Source organism: Camarhynchus parvulus, chromosome 14 (assembly GCF_901933205.1).
Source record: "Camarhynchus parvulus chromosome 14, STF_HiC, whole genome shotgun sequence".
NCBI classification, from domain to species: Eukaryota; Metazoa; Chordata; class Aves; order Passeriformes; family Thraupidae; genus Camarhynchus; species Camarhynchus parvulus.
Window position 1 is genome coordinate 11,633,478 of NC_044584.1, and position 18,134 is coordinate 11,651,611.

General features: G+C 39.9%; 1 protein-coding gene across 1 annotated transcript in view; it reads left to right on the plus strand.

Annotated features, from left to right (window-relative positions):
- The window catches only part of SMG1 (SMG1 nonsense mediated mRNA decay associated PI3K related kinase), a 59,836-nt gene that overhangs the window by 33,690 nt on the left and 8,012 nt on the right, over positions 1 to 18,134 (plus strand). The window contains exons 29-51 of the mRNA XM_030957872.1: positions 376 to 496; positions 1,139 to 1,387; positions 1,674 to 1,958; positions 2,954 to 3,098; positions 3,371 to 3,509; positions 3,800 to 4,030; positions 4,123 to 4,300; positions 4,923 to 5,084; positions 5,357 to 5,574; positions 5,751 to 5,905; positions 6,814 to 7,036; positions 7,979 to 8,225; positions 8,805 to 9,034; positions 9,586 to 9,834; positions 10,212 to 10,350; positions 10,438 to 10,547; positions 11,161 to 11,379; positions 11,812 to 12,002; positions 12,592 to 12,764; positions 13,141 to 13,420; positions 15,004 to 15,276; positions 15,856 to 16,090; positions 17,522 to 17,748. Coding sequence (XP_030813732.1) covers positions 376 to 496; positions 1,139 to 1,387; positions 1,674 to 1,958; positions 2,954 to 3,098; positions 3,371 to 3,509; positions 3,800 to 4,030; positions 4,123 to 4,300; positions 4,923 to 5,084; positions 5,357 to 5,574; positions 5,751 to 5,905; positions 6,814 to 7,036; positions 7,979 to 8,225; positions 8,805 to 9,034; positions 9,586 to 9,834; positions 10,212 to 10,350; positions 10,438 to 10,547; positions 11,161 to 11,379; positions 11,812 to 12,002; positions 12,592 to 12,764; positions 13,141 to 13,420; positions 15,004 to 15,276; positions 15,856 to 16,090; positions 17,522 to 17,748 — 4,679 coding nt within the window. The remainder of the gene's footprint in view (positions 1 to 375; positions 497 to 1,138; positions 1,388 to 1,673; positions 1,959 to 2,953; positions 3,099 to 3,370; positions 3,510 to 3,799; positions 4,031 to 4,122; positions 4,301 to 4,922; positions 5,085 to 5,356; positions 5,575 to 5,750; positions 5,906 to 6,813; positions 7,037 to 7,978; positions 8,226 to 8,804; positions 9,035 to 9,585; positions 9,835 to 10,211; positions 10,351 to 10,437; positions 10,548 to 11,160; positions 11,380 to 11,811; positions 12,003 to 12,591; positions 12,765 to 13,140; positions 13,421 to 15,003; positions 15,277 to 15,855; positions 16,091 to 17,521; positions 17,749 to 18,134) is intronic.

Below are 18,134 nucleotides of genomic sequence, written 5' to 3' on the forward strand. Positions count from 1 at the left end.
CCTTTTGGAGTGTTGGTATTTCTTCTCTGAATACATTGTAACATGCACTTAATTTACTTTCAAAACAACTTAAAAATATTCTAATAAAAAATCACTTCAGCAATTAGAAACTGAATGTCAGACTTCAACCACTATGAGTGTTCTAGATGTAATTTCCAATCACATTGTTCAGAAGACAGTTCTGCTTGTTTTGAGCAGTTCTTACTGTTGTCCTCTCGAAATCAAACATAAAACATATTTCTCTTAGTTACAGTGTGGTTGCTATTATAAATAAGAATTTTTGCTCTAAAAATGGTCTTTGGTTTTAATTAATGAAAATGCATTGTAATAAAGTTGTCTCTCAAGACAACTGTGCAACTTGTGTGCCTCTTGCAGGACTGTCTGATACCTCTCTTCAATGAAGCGTTGAGGTCATGCAAGCAGCACGATGTAAGACCATGGATGCATGCCCTGAGGTACACAGTGTACCAGAATCAACTGATGGAAAAGCTGAAAGGTGTGTGAGCTCTCATTATGGTGTTGTGAAAATCAAATGCAGAATTTGAACTTGTCTGCTGAAAGCAGCAGCTGTGTCTTTTTCTAGTATTTTAGATTAAGTACTTCTTAAAAGCCAGTTTTTTTCCTTCAGGTGTCTTGTTTTACTACTCATTGTCTTTATTAGTGCTGTAATGTAGACAGTGTCAAAAAGGAAAACAACATTCTGAAGTGTTTAATAGTTGTATGCTCCTCTCCTAATAACCCCTTAATTGCTCATCACTTCATACTTTAACTGCTTTCACTTTTGAACATTTCACCATTATGAATAATGAGTCTTCACACACAGTGAAGAAAGCCATTTAAATGTGCAGTATGATAAGAAGTAATGGGAGAAAAAAAGTTCTGTCAGGAGAAAAGTAGGCTTATTAGCTAAGAAGAATGGTTATAGTGGGGAAGAAAACCTTTTGCCCATCAGATAATCCATGGATATAATTTATGTTTGAGATGGGGTATATAAATATTCTAGGCAGAAATGAAGTCATCTAAATCTCTGAAGCAATTTTTACTGATGCCCATGTACACAATATATTGGGCAGACATTCTCTGTGTGTCAGACAGTGATTTAATACTTTTGTTTACAATGTCTTGCTCCCTTCTTTAGAACCAACAGTCCCAATTAAGAGCCATCTAATGGAACTGGGTTTAACAGCAGCGAAGTTTGCACGGAAGCGAGGAAACATCGCCCTGGCTACGCGGCTGCTGGCCCAGTGCAGTGAGGTGCAGCTGGGGAAAACCACCACTGCACAGGACTTAGTCCAGCACTTTAAAAAATTGTCTGCACCAGGTCAGATAGATGAAAAATGGGGTCCTGAACTTGATATTGAGAAAACAAAGTTGTTATACACAGCAGGTGAGTGTTATGTTGTAGTGACTTGAGCTTTTTTTCCTTATAACCAGGCTGATTCACCTCACCTTGAAGAAGTCACAGTAGGGCAGTATGATTAGGAACTGATTTCATCCCATTAGCTGTTGTCTATCTGAAAGTGTTTTCACAAGTGTTTGCATGCTTGTCATTCTTCAAAAGAGAATTTTCTCTGTAAACATATATTGGTGCAAGTTTTATATGAATGTGCTGAATTTCAGAATTGTTTTAAATAATAGCAGTGTACTGAAGATCTGCTTTCCATGATATGCAGGTCAGTCAACACATGCCATGGAAATGCTGAGTTCTTGTGCCATATCTTTCTGCAAATCTGCCAAAGCTGAATATGCAGTTGCTAAATCTATTCTCACGCTGGCTAAATGGATTCAAGCAGAATGGAAAGAGATCTCAGGACAGTTGAAACAAGTATATAGAGCTCAACAGCAGCAGAATCACAGTGGCCTGTCTACCTTGTCTAAAAACATATATAATTTGATTGAGCTGCCAGCTGTTAATACACTGGAAGATGAATATCCCAGGATTGAAAGTGAATCTACAGGTACGTTTGTTCTCATTGTTCTTTTTTAAAATTAGTTACAGATAAATATAGTGAGGGATAACATCAGTTATATTGATGAAGACTAAGTGCTCCATCTCTTATGTATTTGCTTTCCTAATGTATTTGTCAAAGGTGTGTATTTTGTGCAAAAGGTAACTATACACAGTTAGAAAATCCAAACACCTTAATATTGATATTTCATATTTCTGTAACATTTTTCTCATTCAAGTAATGGTGGCCTGAGGAAGAAACTGGGATATGTTTATTTTGTGTTGAGGATATCAGTTATTGTCCTGTATGTGTTTGCTTTCAGCTTGTGTATTTGCTAAAGTTGGAGTTAGATCTTTCAGGTTTAAGCATGGAGAGGATTTATGTTATGAAGGTCCCCATAAGTGTGAAAAGTACTTGAGGATTTTTCATTATCTTTAATCTGTAATTAATCTGAACACTTCTGCTGTTGCTGCAGAATGTGTTCTCATTCCTAATTTCCAGCACACTTTAAATGTTAAGATAAATTCTGTGCTTCTTTAAACTTGGATTTCATAAATAACTTCATTCCTGCAAAGTCAGAATTATTGTAGAGCTGTTGGTGGATGTTAAACAGTAGGTGCTTTCTGACTTGATGGCAGAGAACATAAATATATACACAAACAAACACAACCACTGTGCCCTGGGTACTTCATAGAAGTCTTCTCTCTGAAGCACTCTGCTCCTTTGGAGGTCATGAGTTCCTTGCCTCAGTTCCACCTCTCTGTGAGAGAGGAAGGAATTGTAGAGTGTCAGCAGTGGTTGTTGGCAAATGGAAACTAGACTTTATTTTGAAGCTGTGTCAGAACTGAAAAATAATTGCATTTTGGAAAATTTTGCACTGTTGGGTATTAATTTTACTAAAAAAATACTGTATACCCATAATTTTTGGTGTTATTTTCTGTGCTAAGGAAGGCAGAAGTAGGTTTTACACTGTAACACATATTACTCTATTTCTCCCATCACAGTAAACATTGGAGTTGGAGAACCAGACTTTATCTTGGGCCAGCTCTATCACTTGTCTTCAGTACAGGCACCTGAAGTAGCCAAGTCTTGGGCAGCCCTGGCTAGCTGGGCTTACAGATGGGGCCGCAAAGTAGTTGATAATGCCAGGTAAATACAGCCTAGTGCTTGAATTTGTACAGTACAATTGGTTTTCTTAAGATAAACCTTATCTGTGTATTTATGATTGCTGTTGTATGTGGTCTGAAGCTTGCCATGAGCAGAGAAATGAATTTTCTCCTGGTTAGTTGCCTCTGTAAAACAAAGCTAACTTAATTCTGAGAGAACGATGATTTCTTCCTTCAAAAAGTTTTATAGATAGACTTGCAGTAGCTCTACAAATACTCATGTGATGGGGATCAATAATTCATTAACTGTTACAGTCAGGGAGAAGGTGTTCGGCTGCTGCCCCGGGAGAAATCCGAGGTTCAGAACTTGCTCCCAGACAACATTGCAGAGGAGGATAAAGAGAAAATCTATGGCATTCTTGGGCAGGCAGTGTGTCGGCCAGCTGGCATTCAAGTAAGTGTAGATTTGTTTGTGTGAAAAAATGTTCAGCTTCAGCATGAACCTTACTTTTCTCTTCTTGCAGTTCATGTTAACTCTTGTAAATGTCTTAAAGTTAAAATTCAGACAGTACAAGAAACCATCTGTTAGCCATGTGTAACCCACCTGTTGGATGAACTATGGTAGTGTGATCAAGTAATGCAGTTGCATGAGCTGCTAAGCAAAAACTGACTTAGGAGCTCACATTGCTTGTAGAAATTATTGGAGGACTTAATCAAACCTGCTTTCCCTTTATTTGCATTTAGGATGAAGATATGACTCTACAAATCACTGAAAATGAGGACAATGAAGAAGATGATATGGTGGATGTGATATGGCGTCAGTTATTAACAAGTTGTCCCTGGCTTTCAGATCTTGATGAAAATGCAACAGAAGGATTAATTAAAGTCTGGAGGAAAGTTGTAGACAGAATCTTCAGTCTCTATAAACTGTCCTGCAGTGCATACTTTACATTCCTCAAACTCAATGCTGGGCAGGTTAGTGTTGATGTGGAAACCAAGTTACAAAGTTTTCTAAATGAGGATATGAGCTATATACTTAATTTAGAGGAGTATTTCTGTGTTTCAAGGTTCCACTTGATGAAGAAGATCCCAGACTGCACTTAAGAAACACCTCTGAGCAAAGCACGGATGATGTAATTGTGATGGCAACCCTGAGACTGTTACGCTTGCTTGTGAAACATGCTGGAGAGCTTAGACAGTATCTAGAGCATGGACTAGAAACTACACCTACTGCTCCTTGGAGAGGTAAGCATATGTTATCTAACTGTTAAAATTGATTTTGAGACATTTTCTCTAAATGCAGAAAACTGTTCATTGCACTTTGATAAAATCTTTTATTTAAGTGTGAGGAAAAGAGACCCTGTCTTTTACTAAGTGATGTCACTGAAGATGTTAAAGTCTGCCACACGCTCTGATTGTGAAGTAGATAAGTAGCACAGATTTTGATCCCCTCCTTCCCCCACTTGAAGACATAGAAAGGAGAAAGGGGATGTGGTTTGTGAAGTATTACATCACATGACCACTGTAAAAAACAAACGAGGTGGGTTTTTTCTAGTTACGGTTGAGAAAGATGTGTGGCTAAAGCCACATGTTTCAGAAGTAGTTGTTTGTCACTACACTGCAGGTTCTGGTTGTTCAGGGACTTCCCCTCAAAGGTTATAGTGTTAGTGTGGGAGGTAAAGAAAAGGAGGCCACCTATTGTAAAATTGCTCTTTGTTTTGGACTTTTTTGTAAATTGGTAAATTTGTACTTCTTTGATTTACATTCTCCCTATGCAAAAATAATGGCATGCTTTTAAAAATAAAATTCTATCTCATTTGAAGAGGAATGAAGTGAATCAGCACATTTCCCTTTCCTCTTTCTGCAGGAATTATTCCCCAGCTTTTCTCTCGCCTGAATCACCCCGAGGTGTACGTTCGACAGAGCATTTGCAACTTGCTCTGTCGAGTTGCTCAGGATTCTCCTCATCTCATCCTCTATCCTGCAATAGTGGGAACCATTTCACTTAGCAGTGAATCCCAGACTTCAGGTATGGAGAAAAGGAAAAACTGTTCAAATTAACTTAAGCTACTATATTTTTATATACTGGGTAGGATGATGCTGAGGTGTTTTTTTTGTTTTCTCAGTTTTGATCTTAAGAATATTTTTGTTATGGGAACTCAGTGATATCCTTAATCTGATTTACCAGATTTTGCAAATTTTTCTTATACTTCACCAGTACTTAATGGGAACCTGATGCTGAATAAACTGGAGTGATACATCTTACTGTAGCTAATATTTTATCATCTGTTTTTAATTTAGGAAACAAGCTGCCTTCTGCCATCCCTACTTTGCTTGGTAATATACAAGGAGAAGAGCTGTTGGGTGGTGAATGTGATGAAGGGAGCACTCCAGCTTCCCAGGAAAGTAGTAAAGATGATACAAAAGCTGGATTAAATGAAGATCAAGCAATGATGCAAGATTGCTACAGCAAAATTGTGGAGAAACTCTCTGCTGCAAATCCAACAATGGTATTGCAGGTAAATAATTCAAATGTATGTTGCTTCAGTACTTGAACCACAAATATGTAATTTATGTGTCTTGGGTGTTGGCTGACTGAAAGTTTGCTGTGTCTCTGTCTTTTTTCCAACTTGTTCATCTACTGAAACAAATCTGAATTTTAGTTCTTTTGAAAAGTGACTCTTGCTTTCTCCAGGTTCAGATGCTTGTGGCTGAGCTGCGCAGGGTTACAGTTCTCTGGGATGAGCTGTGGTTGGGAGTTCTCCTGCAGCAGCACATGTATGTCCTCAGACGGATTCAGCAGCTGGAAGATGAAGTCAAGAGGGTCCAAAACAACAACACTCTACGGAAGTATGTCTGTTTCAGTAATACAGGGGATAATCATAACAAATGTTTATTCTGGGGAAGTAAACAGTCACATGAATCAGCAGTGGTGTTGTTCCTGAATCCATACTATCCCAGCTGCTACTTTGTAAGCCTGGGACCTTATTTCAGGAACATTTTATGCTCCAGCTACTTCTCCAGTCAAATGAGAGAAACAGTTTATCCTGTGAATTCATGTTGTGATTTCTTTAGAAATAACATGTTAGAACCCGATGTATATTGTACTGTGGATGATGAGATCCTATAGTTCTCCATTTCCAAGTGAGATGAAATGAGTATACACCATTCAGCATGCTTAATCTATTTAGACATCACTGTAAATGCAGATATTTGGAGCAAACAAGAATGTCTTAATCTGGTTTTAGTTTTCAGTGTTGAGCAAGTCTGTCTTTCTTCCTCACCTGGGTTCTCCTGTGAGCAGAGTAGTAGAAGAACAGATCCATTCACTGGGCACCTGGCTAAACTTAAGAATGCCTCTTGTATTCTGTAGTCAGGACTGACATGGAATGGGAGAACAGAATGATCTGAATGTCTCTTCTCCTTCTTTACAGTTTGGTGCACCCTCAACAAGTAGTAGTAAAAAGGTCCTTTAATAAAGGAAATCATTTGCTTAAAATGATTTCTGCTCAGAACTTCTAATCAGGGTTTCTGGTACTGAACAATGCATTTTAAATGTTTTTTTTTTTGAAATACGTGTGGTTCAGAGGAGCACTTATTCAAGGTGGAATGAAATATTCTTCATTTTAATATGATCATTTTAGAGAAGTAATCATTTTTGTGAGTTCTTCAATGTCTCATTTGTTATTTAATGCTGTCCTTATGAGAACTTGGTTTTATGGCATTAAGAAGAGGTTTTTGTGTGTTTTTTATAACAGAGAGGAGAAAATAGCAATCATGCGTGAAAAGCACACAGCTCTGATGAAGCCCATTGTGTTTGCTCTGGAGCACGTGAGGAGCATCACTGCAGCTCCTGCAGAAACTCCTCATGAGAAATGGTTTCAGGATAACTATGGAGATGCAATTGAAAATGCACTAGAGAAGCTGAAGAATCCTTTGAATCCTGCTAAACCTGGAAGCAGCTGGCTCCCATTTAAAGAGGTATCACGTGCAAGAGAAAGAGTACAATGTAGACACACTTGCTGCTCTTGCTGCATCATGTGCTTGACCCTATCCTTCTCTTGCTCTTCTCTTACCGTATCAAAATTGCAGCCTCAAGCTTTGTCTTAACAGTCAGCACAGGCAAACTGGGCACTAAAGCACTATAATTTTTGCCTCTAGCCAGTCCTATTGATTGTCTGTTACTGCATTTCTACCCATTGAAATTACATTTTTCAAATTTTGCAGCTTCTTCTGTGTGGGTTGCTATCAGCTTTGGGAGCAGAGAGCTTTTTATTTTAAATACTGTCTTTCTGAAACTCTGGTATTTGAGTTTAGTTTATTTATGTTTTAACAAGTTAATTCTGTTTATCTAAGCATAGTCCTTGGGCTGTGCAGCAACCTTCAAAAGATCAACCCTTCCCAGAGGTCCTTTGTCAATTATGTCATCTTCTCTTAGTTTATGGGTTTTAAGAGAAACTAAATATTCACTTGTCTCTCCAGAGCCAGCCTGGTGTTTTTAAAACCAGAACAGAGGTTTTACATACAAATAGACCTTTTTTACTTGTACTTCCTCTTCTGCTTTGCAGAACAGACAGGCATTCAGATATATAAACAGGAGGTTGCTGAATGCTGCTGCCTTTAACCACAGCTCAGGTATTTATAAATACAGGAGCAAACCTCTTGAGCAGCATGATTTGTTGTGACTTTGCTTCTTGTCACTGCACAGGGTATATTTGCTGCATAGAGGATGATGTTTAGTTTTTGTGATCTTCATCCTAAACTGTGGATTAGCAGTGCGGCAAGGGTGCAAGGGAGTTTAGGAAAAAACCTTGTTTTCTGGAAGATGTCCACCATTAAGTCTAGTTTGATGGTGTTTTCATTCTTACTGCTATAACTGTTAAGGTGAATGTCAACCTAAAAGAAAAAAAATTTTTGGAATAGGTAATGCTGAGCTTGCAGCAAAGAGCACAGAAACGGGCCAGTTACCTCTTACGACTTGAAGAGATCAGTCCTTGGCTGGCTGCCATGATGAACACTGAGATAGCACTTCCTGGAGAGGTGTCCACCAGGGACACAGTCACCATCCACAGTGTGGGCAGCACCATCACCATCCTGCCCACCAAAACCAAACCTAAAAAGCTGCTTTTCCTGGGTTCAGATGGGAAGAACTATCCCTACCTGTTCAAAGGTAAGTAATAGAATTTTTCTCATACCAGGTACTGTCTCTTATTATAAATTAGACTGTATTAAAGTTAGGAAGATTGTGTGGTGCAGCTCTAGTTTTATTTGCCTGAATGATAGGGAGAAAGAGGAGTTTGAAGCATTTGCTCTCTCTCTTCCCTACCTCTTACTTCACCAGATATTTTTCAAGGAATTTTGCCATGTGAAACTGTAAGTCAAATCCCTTCTTTACAAGACTTTCATCAGAAGCTGTGCTCTGCTTGGATATTGATAGGATTTGCTGCATGTAATTTTTCAGAAGCTTACTGTAGCCCCTAAAAGAAAACTTAGAGACTTTTTGTTTTGCCTTCGAGGGAAAGGCCTATTTGTTATGTTGTAACTATTGTGTGTACTGCTCACATAGCAAGCTGGCATAAGCTGGTAGGTGGATGCCATGTAAACACTTTGCTTTAGGCCAAACAACTCAATCTACATATTATGAAGATATTCATAGTCTGAAATGTAGTGAGTTTAAAGAAATACTAAATTTTGGGCTTTAGGAGAATTTTTTTATCTAGAAGCTAAATTTTAAACAATTTTCTTGAAGGTTTGGAAGACTTGCACCTAGATGAGAGGATCATGCAGTTCTTATCCATTGTGAACACCATGTTTGCCACCATCAACCGGCAAGAGACGCCGCGGTTCCACGCGAGGCACTACTCGGTGACACCCCTGGGGACAAGGTCAGGCCTCATCCAGTGGGTGGATGGAGCCACGCCTCTGTTTGGGCTGTACAAGCGCTGGCAGCAGCGGGAAGCTGCTCTGCAGGCACAAAAGGTAATGGCTCTGTCCTGTGCGAAGTGGAACAAGGCAGAAGAGAAGTGCTTGTTTGATTTGCTTTGTGATTCTAAGTCACATGGTCTTATAAGGATTGTTTTGTTCATAATAATGCAGAAGGGTTCTGTGTATTCATGTAATTTGGGACTTCACCAGAAGTCAATAAAATTGCATCTCTGTTATTTATATATAATTACAGTATGTAACATAAAAATGCTCTCTGGCATGATAATTCAAAAGAACTGTTTTTTACAAATAGAATTAACCTTGGTTGAAATTATTTTAGTTCCGTATCTTGTTTACTCATTCTCATTCCATTCTAAATACAGTTTTTGCAGTTATATTTGAGATCTACTTTGAGAATAGAATTAGGCTGAAACAATGTGTTTTCAGTCTATTTAGATCTTAACTGCTGAATTTTGAAAGCAGTCTCTGAGCTGAAGAAGTCATATGCAGTCAAGGCATTGATTTCATATTTCATTCTCACCCAAACTGAATTTGGCATATGTTTCTGTGCTAATACATCAACTACCCATTTTTATCTCTTCTAGGCTCAGGACTCCTACCAGACCCCTCAGAACCCTGGAATAGTTCCTAGACCCAGTGAACTTTACTACAGTAAAATTGGACCTGCTTTAAAGGCAGTCGGGCTTAGTCTCGACGTGTCACGTCGTGACTGGCCCTTGAATGTCATGAGGGCTGTTCTGGAGGAGCTGATGGAAGCAACTCCCCCGAATCTCCTCGCCAAGGAGCTCTGGTCATCCTGCACCACACCAGATGAGTGGTGGAGAGTTACACAGGTGAGTTACAACAGCTGTATTTTACATAGGAGAGGCTGTGGTTTTAATGGGATGAGGGGCACCAACTGCCTGAGGTGTTGTACTTGTGAGTTTGGAGAGCTGGTGCTGCTGTGAGTTTGAGGAAATGTTGGCAGTTGTGCCGTTGAATTTAAACGTGGGTATAGACCAGATAAGTCTATGTTATACTAGAGTTACCAGCCAAAAAAATGAAAACTCTTGTAAGATACCATCAAACAACAAATAGAAAACTGCTTGGAATAAGTTGGGCTTGATTTGTTTTACACTTACACTTAAAATAATGTTTTAAGATGGTAGTCAGTCCAGTGTGTTGGCAGAGGATTCCCACAAATAATTTTTTCCTGAAACTCTCTTTTAAGTCGTATGCAAGATCCACTGCAGTTATGTCCATGGTTGGCTACATCATTGGTCTTGGAGACAGACATCTGGATAATGTTCTTATAGATATGACTACAGGAGAAGTTGTCCACATAGATTATAATGTTTGCTTTGAAAAAGGTAATTTAAAAAATGCTCTATGTTATTCAAATAAAAGGTTTTCTTTCTTAGCAATTAAAAGAAACAACTTAATTTTTTATCTTCAAGGCAAGAGCCTTAGGGTGCCAGAGAAGGTTCCGTTCCGGATGACGCACAACATTGAAACAGCGCTGGGAGTGACAGGAGTGGAAGGGGTGTTCAGGCTTTCTTGTGAGCAGGTATGGTTGGAGATTTGAAAACTGAGGGCCATCACTGGCCAAATACTGTCTTAGAACTTTTCTATTCTTCATTCTGCTGCTGGTTTATAGAGCCTTCACCTAGCTGCTGTGATTTTAATTGGCCTTACTTTAGCTATATCCTGTGGTAGGTATTTAACACGAGATTGTCTGATAAATGTGCATGCAAGTAGTGGTACAACTAAAATTTAGGGCAAAAAGGGGGACTTTTAGTTGTAGATTAAAATGTTATGTTTTTCCTGAATTTTTTTTTGAGATATCTTGCTTGCCCTCTTCCTTTGGGACTCATCCCAAACAGATGACAGATATGACAGATATGTTTTTAAAAAGAAAAATGCTGTGAGGGAGGGAGATTTTCCTCCTTAAGCATCTGTGCTTGTGCATAGAGTTTGTGTGGAAGGCTAGATCTTCCTACAGGCTTAGCTGCATTTGTACCCACTGTGGTGTTCTTCCTGTCTCTGTAGTAGTTAGGCATAACTATTACTATCCATTATGTATTTCTGTACCTACTCAATACAGTATTTTGCCTCTAAGTTTCCACTGTTCTGCGAAGATAACAGAGAATCAGAACGAGTCTGTTTAAAATACGATGCAGGTCCTTCATATAATGCGGCGTGGGAGAGAGACTTTGCTTACACTGCTGGAGGCTTTTGTTTATGATCCACTGGTGGACTGGACAGCTGGAGGAGAGGCAGGATTTGCTGGGGCTGTCTATGGTGGTGGTGGCCAGCAGGCTGAAAACAAACAGAGCAAAAGGGAAATGGAAAGGGATATTACACGGAGTCTCTTTTCCTCAAGGGTGGCCGAGATAAAGGTGAGTTTACTACAATAATTTTATATTTTTAATTCAAAGTAGACTCTGCACTTTCATTTTATTTATTTGCATTTTGGGAATGGGGGAAGATACGGTCTTATATCAGCACTAGTTCATGAATTTTATTGTGATAAATTGAGTTTGTATAAAGGGAAGTGTTTATATTGAACTTGGAAGTATTTAATTTTCAGTTTCCACATGCTTAATTCTAAAACACGTTTTAGTTCTTTGCCTGAATCTGGGCTAGGAGAATAACAATAGAGGTTTAGAGAGCAGTTTAAATAAAGAATGTCTGTTAAGATTTGGCAGTTGTAGCCCTGGAAGCAGTGCTAGATGAATGGCATTGTTGAAGGGTTAAGTTCTGCCATATCCTTACTTTCTGCTGCCAGTTGGATTTAGTGCAGTTCAGTAACATCTGTGTCTTGATTGCAGGTTAACTGGTTTAAGAACAGAGATGAAATGCTTGCTGTGCTGCCAAAACTGGACAGTAGTTTAGAAGAGTACCTGAACCTGCAGGAGCAGTTAACAGATGTAGAAAAGTTGCAACGAAAACTACTGGAAGAGATAGAATTTCTGGAAGGTGCAGAAGGAGTGGATCATCCCTCCCGCACACTTCAGAACAGGTACAGAGGAACCAGGAGTTCTGTCAGAAGTCTCACAGTTCAATACAAATGGTGTTTTAGCAATGTACTTATGGGTTAAATGTTAGAAATCTGTACATGAGTGAATAGCTGGATAAAAGCTATTGCAGTAAGCAGGTCTCTCCTTGTACAGAAGAACTACTGAAACCTTTTCCTACTCAATAATCTTATTCATGTCCTGCCCCTCATACTCCATTAATATAACTTGTGCTAGTCCAAGTTCCACACTTGACCCTCAAGGTAAGAGAGGGAATGTTCTGAAAGTGATGTCCCATCATTATAATCCACTTAAGGGAGCTCTTGATTAATAGCACAAAATTATTTTAAGTTTCTAATTTCTTAAGGTTATTTGAAATTAATCAAGTACTTCATAATTACATGAATAGGCACAGGCATTAATTATTTTGTAAGAAAACAGAATTAATAATAATACTGTTAGTTTAAGTAATTGGTGAGAAGCTATTCATTTGCTGGTTAACAGTTGTATTGTTCAATACTGTTCTGTATTCTATAGTGTTAAGTATTTTCTTTCTTGTAGTACTTACTTGATTCTGTGGCTTCAATAATTCAGGTATTCTGAGCACACACAGTTGCAGTCTCAACAAAGAGCTGTCCAGGAAGCCATCCAGGTGAAGCTGAATGAGTTTGAGCAGTGGATAACCCATTACCAAACTGCCTTCAGTAATTTAGAGGCAACACAGCTTGCAAGTCTGCTCCAAGAAATTAGCACACAGATGGACCTAGGTACAAAATAGTATTTCTGGGGGTGGTTTTAATGGTTTGAAAATAACTTGAGTTCAATATCAGGAGGCATTATGAGTACCCTCTAACTTAAAGGCAATGATCTGTATGTAATAAGTTAAAAGAAAGGGGCTTCTTCAAAGGGTGATTTAGAGCACTTCAGGGTTTCAGTGCCAAGCTGTCTGAAGGAACTTGTCTGTCTTATCCTACCTGGGCATGAGATTCTCTTACCTTGTACTCAAAATTCTCAATATGAATTCTCCATGCTTCCTTTATCACAAGTTAAAAAAAAAATTGAAAAGGTGTTAATGCTCAGTATTTGTATGGTATAAAACGTGTTCTCAGACATATCTTTGTTTATAACCTTCTTTCTTAAAAGGTCCTCCAAGTTATGTCCCAGCAACAGCATTTCTGCAAAATGCAGGCCAGGCACATCTAATCAGCCAGTGTGAACAGCTGGAAGGAGAGGTTGGTGCTTTTCTGCAGCAGAGAAGATCTGTGTTACGTGGTTGCCTAGAACAACTGCACAGCTATGCAACAGTGGCTCTGCAGTATCCAAAAGCTGTGTTCCAGAAGCACCGAATAGAGCAGTGGAAAACCTGGATGGAAGAGCTCATTTGTAACATGACAATAGAGCGTTGTCAGGATATCTTTAGGAAGTAAGTTGACAGAGTAATGGCTTGTTCAAAGAACATAATTTTCAAGTTACTACCCTAATTTTATCATTTAAAGAAATACTTCTGCAAGGACCTATATAATTATAAAGCAAACCAACATAAAGTTGTGATTCTACAAATTTGGAGTAAACATGAAACACTGCTTTAAAAATACCATTCCAGAATTTAATCTGTGTACTTCAACAAGAAAATCAAGTAACATTGTCCTGTAATGATCAAATGGAGCAATCACCTGTGTGGCTTCAGAGTAGTGATATTTTGAGTTTTAGAAACTTCTAGTATTTAGAAATCAATAAGGAAAGATTTTTTTAAATCTAGTAGATTTTCAAGCAGTTTCTGGTTCTTTTTTTCTTCTTAAGTCAGGCTGTTTCAACATTATTATGGCTTGGCTTAAGAGATCTAGATTATATTTGAGCATTTCCTCTGAAATCTCTTTCCTTTCTTTTTATTTTCTATTCATTCTTTGCTTCAAGGATAGTTATCTTATGTCCTTGCAAACAGGTGTGGAATATGGTGCATTTTAGGACCTTATAAAAGCATTGTTAGGGGCGTCATCAACCTCTTGCAGTATTTAGAGTTAAGGATCACGGAATCACAGAATAATGAGGTTGGAAGAGACCTCTAAGATTGAGTCCAGCCTATGCCCTAACACCTCAACCAGACTATAGCACCAAGTGCCATGTCCAGTGTTTTTTTAAACACATCCAGAGATGGTGATTCTACCACCTCCCTGGGAAGAGCATTCCAATGCTTTATTATTCTTTCAGTGAAAAATTTTTTCCTAATATCCAATCTCTACCTTCCCTGACTTAGCTTGAGCCCGTGCCCTCTGGTTCTGTCAGTGCTGTCTGGTGGGAGAGACCAACCCCACCTGTCTACAGCCTCCCTTCAGGAAGATGTAGAGAGCAATAAGGTCACCTCTAAGCCTCCTCTTCTCCAGGCTAAACTACCCCAGTTCCTTCAAATGTTCCTCATAAGGATTTGTGTTCCCAGCCCCTCACCAGCCTTGTTGCCCTGCTCTGGATGTGCTCAAGCATCTCAACATCCTTCCTAAACTGAGGGGCACAGTAGGTGATTTAGGAGCAGTTTGAACATTGTGGTGGTGTTCACAGGGGTCCCAGGATGAGAGAAGAGATGAGAATCTTGACTCCATCTTTCAGCAGGCTGATTTATTATTTTATGATATATATATTCTATTAAAGCTATACTAAAAGAAGAGAAGAAAGGATTTCATCAGAAGGCTTGAAAGGAAAGGAATGAAATGATAATAAAATCTTGTGACTGACCAGACCTTCTGAGACAGCTGGACTGTGATTGGCCATAAATTAGAAACAACCACATCAGACCAATCAGAGATGCACCTGTTGCATTCCACAGCAGCAGATAATTATTGTTGTTCTTTTCCTCTGAGGCCTCTCAGCTTCTCAGGAGAAAAATCCTGGCAAAGGATTTTTCGGAAAATATCATGGCTACAGGGCATGGAGTGTTTTTCCTACCTGCAGATCAGAAAGCAGTGTGTTGCCACTTGAGAAGGGAAATGTGGTCAGTGTGTTTGTGTTGCACAGGTACGAGATGCAGTACGCCCCCCAGCCCGCGCCCAGCGTGTGCCAGTTCATCACGGCCACGGAGATGACGCTGCAGCGCTACGCGGCCGACATCAACAGCCGGCTGATCCGGCAGGTGGAGCGCCTCAAGCAGGAGGCCGTCACCGTGCCCGTGTGCGAGGAGCAGCTCAAGGAGATCGAGCGCTGCATCAAAGTCTTCCTGCACGAGAACGGCGAGGAGGGCTCGCTCAGCTTGGCCAGCGTCATCATCTCCGCTCTCTGCGCCCTGACCAGGTGAGTTCCCTCGGGAAAGCTCCCGCTGGAGGCCTGTTGTATTGCACTAAATAGTTTATTTGGTTGTTGTTTTGCACTGGGTGATTGGAAATTTGTACTGAGTATGTTATGTTACGTAGATTGTTATTTCTCTTCTCCCATCACGTGGTCTTTCCTTCTTGCACCCCTCTGCTATACCCCCTGGTGGTTTGGGCCCTGGTTACCCCTCCCCTCACCCCTCCTCAATGGTATCCCATTGGCTGCAGTCCTCTTCCCTTGCCCCCATTGCCTCGGGTATAAAGGTCCCCTGCAAGAAGGTCACACCCTCTTTTACACCTGGGAGGTCACCAGAGCCTGAAGTGTCCCTTCCCAAGCTAATAAAGGGGACACTCGTCCCCACGTGGAGAAGAGCGTTTCTCATCTTTTGCTTTGTCCATGTAAGACCATGTGGGCCAGAGTCCATAGCTAGCTGGAGTGGATTCAAACAACAGCCCGAGAGACACGGATTCTTACAGAGGTCACATCACAGGAACAGTCAGTGGTGGACTCTGTGAGGAGTGTGGCAGCAGGCACCGTGTCTAAGTGTCTCTGTTCATCCAGGCGAAACCTGATGATGGAAGGTGCAGCGTCCAGTGCTGGAGAGCAGCTGGTTGATTTGACATCCAGAGATGGAGCCTGGTTCCTGGAGGAGCTTTGCAGCATGAGTGGCAATGTCACATGCCTCGTGCAGCTGCTGAAGCAGTGCCATCTTGTACCCCAGGACCTAGACATTCCCAACCCCATGGAAGCATCAGAAGCTGTTCACTTAGCCAATGGAGTATATATCTCACTTCAGGTGAGTCTTTTGTTACTTTTCCCCCCATCCTTCAAGGCTTCAGTGAAGTCATTTGTAATAGATTCTTTGTTAATGGGCTAAATGTTTGTTTATGATGCTGCTGAGATTTTTTTCATAAGTCTTGCTGATTGCTGTATTTGATTGAGCTGAACAGGCATTTTCTTCTGTCGTTTACATTTTTATTGGTTGAAAGAAACTGTTTAGATCTATACATGACAAATTACAAAAAACTGCTGTCAAGTAAGTAACCATGAGGAAGACCTTGGTATCAGCTTTATAGGCACACCAACTTCATGTCTCCTTTTCATTTTTCTGTTCTGTTGCTGGCAGTCCAGATCAACTTCCAGACTCTTCAAACTGTGTTCTTTCTGATTTCTGCTCCTGCTAAACTTTACTTATTTTCACCTGAATCTAATAGTTTCAAATAAACTCAGAAAAGCTGTTGTACAGGCCCCTGTCTCCAATATTGGGTAGGAGAAAAATGCATTTATAATTTTGTGGTTCAGAAATGTTTCCACATTAATAAAACACAAAAAACCCATGAAGGGCAGTCTGAGTGAAATATCTGCTGAAGACTAATGTGCTTTATAAACTGTGGCTGGTTAAATAGATTTTTGAGGCTTTTGGTTCCATTGCATTGATTTGAGAAATATTTTCCTCTCAAGCTGCATAAGTGCATTTGGATTTTCATCACTTTATTTTTTTTTCTCTTTGAAGTTGTAACATTTCAGAACTGTTTCAGAAATATGCATGGCAGCAGTTTCACTGCATTGCAGTGGGGATCTTTCACCCACACATTGTTGTCCTCCCGGTGAGCTCTTAGATAAGATGTACTCACTGAGCTCCCTGCTCACTTGGCAGTCAAGATAACCAGTCTCTGGTGTGTTTCCTCTCCTTTTGGAGACAGAGCACGTTGGTTCTTTCTGTAGCTGCCTTTAGCAGCATGAGTGGCTTCTCTGCTGCATTCTGCTTGGGGGAAATTGCTCTGTGCCACTTAAGGTGCTGTTTTTCTTCCTTGCATTGATTTCTGTGGCAAAATTATCACTACCTGGCAAGTTTCTGCTACTTTGTCTAGTCAATCAGTTTAAGAAATCATAAATTCAGTAAATAATTTAATATACTTATAGTTATGTAATGGAAAAGCTGACATTGATGAAACCAATTCACAAATTATGAGCTCTGTGCCCCCCAGCCTCTGCTGAGGATGGCTGCCAGGTATTGCTGCTGTGGAGATGGTTGTTGCTACATTGCTACACGGATCAGACCTTTGGCTTTGTACAGGGTTTAATGTATTCCTGATTTCTTCAAAGTTTATCCAAGAGCAGAATGTCTGCTGCATGGTGGTGTAGTACTAAAATGACAAAAGATGTTGCATGTGATACTTTTTGGAGGGGGAAAAGTTCTTACTTTTTCATACCTACTTCCCAACAGGAATTGAACTCCAACTTCCGGCAGATCATTTTCCCCGAAGCACTGAGGTGCTTAATGAAAGGAGAGTATACTTTAGAAAGTATGCTCCATGAACTGGATAATCTCATAGAGCAAACAACTGATGGAGTCCCTTTGCAAACGCTGGTTGAATCTCTTCAAGCCTACTTAAGAAATGCTGCTATGGGTATAGAGGAGGAGACACACACTCATTACATTGATGTTGCAAGGTAAATCACCTTTTTTCCAGTTCAGGTATGAGAGAGTGAAGACTGAAGAACATTAATTTGTCTAAAATTATTTTTTGTTTGAGGTGCAGGCTTTTCTTGCCCAAGAATGCCTTCAGCAGAATGCAGGGTATAAAGTTGTGCACTTGTTTCCTCCTGTTTGTGTGTTTATCCACATGCATACACAGAAATATGGAGCTGTGGCAATTTACACTTATATCTGCTTAAAACTGACTTTTGTAGTCAACTTCTTCCAAATATGTAGTTGTGATTTTATGTTTGAAGTGAAAGGATGCTCAAAATAGGAACTTGTTCATTAGTTTGTGGGAGGAACCTGTGAAAGGGAGAGCTTGTAACCATGGCACTCCTCATCAGGAGGTTTGAGGAGC